The sequence below is a fragment of the Aphis gossypii genome, unplaced genomic scaffold (assembly GCF_020184175.1).
Source record: "Aphis gossypii isolate Hap1 unplaced genomic scaffold, ASM2018417v2 Contig00736, whole genome shotgun sequence".
NCBI classification, from domain to species: Eukaryota; Metazoa; Arthropoda; class Insecta; order Hemiptera; family Aphididae; genus Aphis; species Aphis gossypii.
Genome location: NW_026083258.1, coordinates 36,516 through 44,306, shown reverse-complemented (window position 1 = coordinate 44,306; position 7,791 = coordinate 36,516). Strand labels below are relative to the sequence as shown.

Below are 7,791 nucleotides of genomic sequence, written 5' to 3'. Positions count from 1 at the left end.
TTCATTAATTTCAATTCGAGGTATGTCTGTGTTAGTCATTATTCATTACTTTAGGGAGCTAAATAAAAATACACTAAACAAGTGCACTGAACAGTTAAATGTAAATGGTTTTTATATATTAAAAAATAATGTTTTTATTTAAATTAACAAACACCACAATTTACTATAAAAATAATAATTAATCAATAGGAAACCATACATTTAAAAAATTAAAAGAAACACAAAAAGTTTAATTTGTAGGAAAATTGTAATCAAGCCACAAGCCATAATAATTTATATAAAAATACATTTTGTTTTAAATATGTTTAATTGTTTTAAAGTTTTTTAATAAAAATACATTTTAAAAAGCGAAGATAATATCTTGAAAGTATATATTTATTTAGCATTATCTTCATACCTAATCACCTCAATGTTACTACATAACAATGTTTCCCAAACTTTTAATACAGTAAAACCTTCTGAAAATTCCTTCTGGAATTGATCAGTATCAGTAGATTTTTCCGATATCAAAGAGTTTCTGTTATAGGAAGACTAAAGTATCCGAGAGATAGGTTATGCAGGACTATTAATATTTTCCGTTTTAAGGCGATTTCCGTCTTATAGGGCTCTGTTATAAGGATGTTTACTTTAATTTTATTATAAATATTTAAAAACTAGGCCCCCTTTTTTTTTGGTGTGTCACCACTTTATGAAATATGACTGTTTTCAAAAAACCCCGCATTACCCTATCATATAATTAACGTGGAGTGGTACCTATACTCGCTATGGAAGATCACTGTTTAGGAAAAGCTGCTACAAGATGTCAAATACATAATAATTAAGAAGATTACCTGGCTCCTTGAGTAATGTAATCTTCTGCCTTATTCTTTATTCTGTTGATGAAGATATCTATTTCGCTTAAAAACTCAGTTTGACATTTTACATCATAGACTTCTTCATATATATTTTCACTGTACTCTTTGAATTCAACATATTTTGTTTTATAATCTTGATCGTTTTCTATCATAAAACATAAATCATTCTTGAATATTTTCGAATTTGTATAAATAGATGTACCTTTTATGTTTCCATCTGTTTCTGTTATAGCAATGACAACAATTGTCATTAAAATTTGAGCAAACTGTTCGAAGGTCTGTGTTTTAGCGAGAAGAACAATTTCTCTAACATACAACTCTTTAACTTTGGTATTTCCATTTTTTTTTATACTTTTTCATTGGCAAATCATTTTGATAAAATGTGCTGTATCTAAACGCACATATACAGAAAGATCTGAATCATTAGAATTACTTTGAAGTATAAGAAAACTTTTTTCACAATATTAACTTTTTTTAAGACTGAATGTACGAGCTACTGCTCCAATAAGAGCATTTGAATAATCAACAACATCGCTCGGATAAGGAGCTCCAGCACTAACCTATTCACTTAACCAATAAGTATTTGAAGATATATTTGTATTTCATAAAGCATCTGACATACTGGTACTTGAATGATTCCATCATGTAATACAACTAAGTACAAAAAATTGTATGCAGATGTAGCGTCTTGTGTTGTTCTCCTTATTTTTTTAACCAAACCACCCGTAGCATCCATACAAAATATCAATTTATTTTATATTTTTAATGTTTCCTTATATACAGCCATTTGATAAGGAGACCAGTAATTAACCATGAACGGATAGGCAATTATTAGATGTATAGATCCAGCATATGGAATTGAATGTTTCAATTCAATCAACAATTGTATCGGGTTATTAATTTCAATTCCTAATTTATTATCTCGTATCTCTTGTTTGACTTTTCTTAAGACAGGACCATTATAAATGTTCGGAGGACAAATATCACCAAATTCACATTTTTTTCCCATTTTATTTCTACTCCATATATTTGATGTAGATTTTTGTAATTCATCTCCGACTTCAATTCTTTTTCTACCGTTTAAATGTCTTTTTATTTTATTATTATGGGGAATTCCTCTAGTATCTTTTGTCGTTATTATAATTTTAAAAAGTTGACCTTCCAAAAGTTTTTTCTCAGCTACTCCTTTTAAATTTGATTTGCAAGCCTCATCTTTGCAAACAGTATTAAAGGTTAAAAAATATCTGGCAGAAAAAATATCGTAAACTTTATATCTTTTAAACGAATACTAACATGGAACACCATAAGGACTAAAGAAATAATCATAAATTATATTTGACCATACTTCTTGTTTTAACACACTATACTTTTTTTTTTTGTTGCCACTACTGTATTCCATTGTCACAGGTTTCATTTTTCTATATACAACGTACGGAATGTCCAAACCATGATAGAAATAACTAGGTATGACAGCAACTAACCGATTATGGCAGTGAACAGCGCAGTCATGGAACTAATAGCAAAACATTGTTTTTTCCATTGAAATATGACGTCAACTGCCAGTGAAGATGTTTCAATCACTTTGCGCGGCATTATTCAAATTTAACACATTCCTTACAGTGACCTATTCAACACTTACTACTATAGTCTATACAGCAATTTTATTTTTGTTTAATTAATATTTGAAAATATAACTGTATTACAAATTAATATTTACACGTTCACTTATCATTGTATAACATGTCGTTAATTGCATAATATTTAAGTATGAATATACTATAGGTATGCTTGAAAGTTAAAAGTTATTTGTTTTATATAATAATTATTGTACACATTATTATTGTTTTGTAATATATAAATTATATATTATATATTTTAATTTTTATTATAATTATATATTTGCCTAAAATTTGTCTATTTATTTTATTGACTAAGTCTTTTAGTTAAATATTATAATATAATTTTCTAAATAAATTCCAATATGCATATTACTCAGAATGAAGAACTCTATATTATACTTTACATGTGTAGCTTAACAATCTTAAATTATTTTAGATTTTGTATTTTGGTAAACATGATTATGTTAAAACTACCTATACTTAAATTAAAGTATCTAAAAATAAATAGGCTTAAGAAATATTATTAATATTAATAGTGTATATTACAATAGAAATAAGTGATAGCAACCATAACTTAGGAGTTATTTCTATCATGATGGCAACATTTTTTTAATAGTGGTACTGTGGTAGTATACTGTGTAATACTTTTATGAAATAAAAGTTATACTTCACAATACATGTTATATCTATATTATAAAAGTATACATCTTATACTACATACAAACGTATATTATGTCTTGGTGTTCAGTAAAGGGGTGTTCTAGTGGAAGTAAGCGTAAGGAATTAAGAAATGTTGACCGTAGCCACATTCGTTTTCATCGCTTCCCACAAGATACACAATATCAAAAAAAATGGCTTGATGCAACTGGTAATCCTAATTTAAATGTAAAAAATGGTATGTTTAAAAACAAACTTTTGATATATACTTAAATAAATACTCGAGCATTTGAATTTTCTTTAATAATTTATATGGTTTCTTTAAAGTTAGTTTTTCTTGCAGCGTATATATGTTCTTTACATTTCGATGATGATGCATATTGTAAACCATTAATAGAAACTCTATTGAACTATTCCCCAAGGCATAAGAGAAAATTGAAACTGGATGCTATTCCAACACTTAATTGTCTCCTTTCTAATTCATTAACAAATCTAGAGGATAATTCTGATAATATTTTAAATCTATCTATTAGGTCAGTATAAAAGCAGTTTAATTGTGTAAATATATAGATTATTTCAAAAAACCATTAGATTTTACATATTATAATCTGTTAGTAAAGCAGTTATGTTACTGACATGGAAACTGGAAAAATTGTTGTATCTCCAGAAGAATGTACAACAGAAAAACATGTTATAGCACATAATTTGTCTAGCATAGAAACAAATGATCAATATCAAAATGAGATTGACAGGTATTTAACTAATGACATTATTAATAAAACATATATAATATAAACAAAAAATTTTAACCCAACTGCAAATATTACAAAACATATATTAATTACTTCAAAAAACAATATGTTTTATAAAATATAATTTGTTATTAAAGCAGTTACGTTACTGACATGGAAACTGAAGAAATTATTGTATCTTTAGATGAATGTGTAACAGTATATAATTCATCTTGTAGTGCACAAACGTCACAAACAGATGATTATTATCAAAATGAGATTGACAGGTATTTAATTAATAACATTAATTATAAAGCATATTATATTAAAAACAAATTTTAACTAAATTGCATAGATTAAAAAAGTTCTTGAAAGAAGCACGAAGTAAAATTAAGGAATTAGAGTATATATGTATAATTTAAAAATATTAACAGTTACCAACAACAGCAAATAATTAACTTTAAAACAGAAAAAAATATGGAAGAACAGCTTTTTAACATAAAATTTCAACAAAAACTTTCTGGGATCTTTACATCAACTCAAATTAATATGATTTTAAATAAAAAAAAAGCATATAAATGGTCTGATGAAGATATATCATCTGCAATTAGCTTAAGAAGCATATCCCCTAAAGGGTATAGATATTTAAGGGAAAAAAAAAATATCCTTTGCCAGGTTAGTTTAAAATCTATGTTAAGTTTAAATTAAGTTAAATAAATATACAAACATACTTTACAATTTCGATTATTATTTAATATTTTTCTCAGCTTTATCGACATTGAGATCCTGGGCTTGTAAATTTTCAGTAGACCAAGGTATATTGCACCAAGTTTTGTCACTGTTAAAAGCTAAAGGTTAGTAATATATTATACAAGTATACAATTAAAATTAATAACTTAAAAACACATTTTATAATGTGTTATAGGAGAGTCTATGTCTCGTAATGACAAAATAACTGTGATCTCTTTTGATGAGACGTATATATCACGCAAGATATGTTATGATAAAGGCAAAGATCAGATTATTGGACCGCACAAATGTGTACAAGTAGTGATGGCAAGAGGTTAGTCAGCAGTTTAGCAAAAATTTTAATATTAATTTTTAATATGGTATGATACATGCTACATATTTCTCTCGGTTTATAGGACTTTTAAGTAACTGGAAGCAACCATTGTTTTATGACTTTGACACACCTATGACTACTGAGATACTCTTTAAAATTATTGCTTGTATTCATGAAGTGGGATTTGAAGTAGTTGCTCTTGTCAGCGACATGGGTCCAACTAATATTGGCTTATGGAAGTCATTAAACATAACACCATCATCACCTTCATTCATAAATCCAGTTACACTTAAAAACATACATGTTTTTGCTGATGTCCCTCACCTATTAAAATTGATTAGAAATCATTTTATTGATAGAGGATTTATATTTTCAAATAATACATATATTGGAAGGCAAATTATTGAAGAATATTTAAGTACAACAAAAAACTCAGATTTTAAATTGGCATATAAAATTACAGAGAAACATCTAAATGTAATGGGCACACAGAGACAAAATGTAAAATTGGCTGCCCAACTATTTTCCAATACAATGAGTACAGCTATTAAATACTGTGGAGAAAAGAGCATTATCAAAAATAATCATTGGGAACAGGTAATAAAATATTTTGTGAAAAATTAGTATGGAATCATAAACATACGTAATAAATTATTTTAGGCAGTGGATCTTTTTAAAACGATTAATGATTGGTTCGATTTATTAAACACCCAGTTACCAATTGATGGATTTACTAAAAGTTATGGTCTTGATTTGGATGTTCAAAACCAAATTCTTAATAAAATGGATACAGTGATGAAAGACTTAAAAGTACATGGTTCTAATCGTAGACTTCCATTTCAAACAGGTATAACAAAAAAAAAAAAAAAACAATAATAAAATATAAATAATATAAAACTTTGGAAGTCTCTTTTCTGTATAATGGTTGCGGTCAAGTGTCGTTCCTCAGCTTAGAATCTAAACATAATAAGAAAATAATTATGTCTAATAATACATTTTAATCATATACACATATTTAATAATATATTATCTAGGTGTTTTAGTGACAAATGAATCACTAAGAAATCTTTTAAAGGATCTTAAAATAGAGTACAAAGATATAAAATATATCATGACAAAGAAAGTAAATTCTGATGTATTGGAAAACTTTTTTAGTTATACAAAAGGAATGGTTGGGGCAAATAACCATATGTCTCTAATGGAATTTAAATATAGGTAGGCTTTTGTAGTATAAATATTTATTTCTATGTAAATTATCATACAGAATATAATTGAACATTGTGAAATATTTAAAAAAATCTTACAATTTGTGTTTAGTTTACGCTGGTATTTGTTAGGCAAACACTCCAGTGCTGTGTTTACAGAACATCGCAATACACAAGATACAGATGAAGAGTGTTTAGTAAATTGCCTAATAGCTTCAACTATACAGCAAGCCAACATTTTAAATAATGAAGATTTAAGTATGAATGAAGATATAACAGATTCAACTCTGGCAGTCATAGAAAATGATTATGGCAGTATGTCTAAAATTGAAGTACCAAAACACAATATGATGTTATTAAAAGATTTTGAAAATGAGGTTATAATCTTTGTTTGACAACAACTAACTATTGTTGAGTTTAAATAAACATCAATAATATATTATCTTCTTACTTTTTAGTTACCTGCCAAAGATAATCCACAGATTGATGACTGTCTAGAGTATGTAATGGGATCTGTAGCTCGAAAATGTATCCACAAATACCATGATCTTGGGGAAAAATTAGGCGGTCCTGATATAAACCTAAATTCAACATGGACAGAATATATTAATAAAGGATATTTAATAAAACCTTCAACAAAGTTAATTGAAGCAGCAAAAATCTTAGAGACCATATTTAAAGATTTTCATACTTGTAATAGTTTAAATAAATCACCAGGTATTATTTGAATTGTTATTATTGTAAAAAAAATAACTAATGCACTTCACAAAAATCTTTTCTGTAGGTGTAATGAAAACTGTTGCTGATGAACTTGAAAAAAGAATAAAAAACAAAATAAACATTCAATATGAAGTGTTACACTGCTTGGTGAGAACAAGGACATTTATCAGATTGAATAAACTAAATAACGAATTGTCTAATACAGTTATTAAAACAAAACGAAGCAAAATAAAGAAATTTACCTCGTAACTTTTTTTGTTATTGATTGTTGCTAATTATCAATAATAGTTAATACTAAATAGTTAAAACACTAAAATATTAAATGTAATCTTATAGCGTCTTATTGACTTCACCACAGTTTAGATCTTACCATACACTACAATCTGAATAATTAATTAACCAAATAATTATAATATATAGGTACTGAATTAAACTCCATGAGTATTATGAATTATTATTATAAAACATGAATTATATAATAATAATTTTAATTATTATTAGTTATTACATAACAATGCTAAATTTTAGTATAACTTCAAAGTTAATAATTTATTAAATAACAACTTAAACATGATAGAATTTAATTTAAAAATTAAAATTTTCAACAGTTGAATTAATTATCAGTTGATTTAAACATAGAATTTAAATGTCAACAAAAATGAGTGATAACAATCCTTGGCGGATGACGTAGGCAACATGCGCGCGGCGAAGTTGCTGTCATACCTAGTTATTTCTATCATGGTCCAAACTAAATTGATCACTATCAGAACATATTGAATCACAATCTTCCTCACTTGAAGAATTTTCGGTTTCACTTAATATTAGAGTTTCAATTTTTTTTCCCAAAAGTTCTATTCCAAGAGTTTTTTTTTAATTTGTTAGTAAACCATATCTATCTTGGCTGACAATGAGGTATATACTTTTTTTAGATTCTGAACGAAG

General features: G+C 26.7%; 1 protein-coding gene across 1 annotated transcript; it reads left to right on the top strand.

Moving 5' to 3' along the window:
• The first annotated feature begins 1,819 nt into the window (after nt 1-1,819).
• Nucleotides 1,820-7,098, top strand: LOC126555180 (uncharacterized). Its single transcript, XM_050210139.1, has 3 exons — nt 1,820-1,888; nt 6,612-6,846; nt 6,914-7,098. Exons 1-3 carry the CDS (start codon nt 1,820-1,822, stop codon nt 7,096-7,098), a joined length of 489 nt encoding a protein of 162 aa, XP_050066096.1.
• The last annotated feature ends 693 nt before the right edge of the window (nt 7,099-7,791 follow it).

Coding starts and splice junctions, on each gene's coding strand:
- LOC126555180 (XM_050210139.1), top strand. CDS start 1,820: ATGTTCGGAGGACAAATATCACCAAATTCACATTTTTTTCCCATTTTA. Junction 1,889..6,611: donor TTCTACTCCATATATTTGAT/GTAGATTTTTGT, acceptor GATAATCCACAG/ATTGATGACTGTCTAGAGTA. Junction 6,847..6,913: donor TAGTTTAAATAAATCACCAG/GTATTATTTGAA, acceptor TCTTTTCTGTAG/GTGTAATGAAAACTGTTGCT.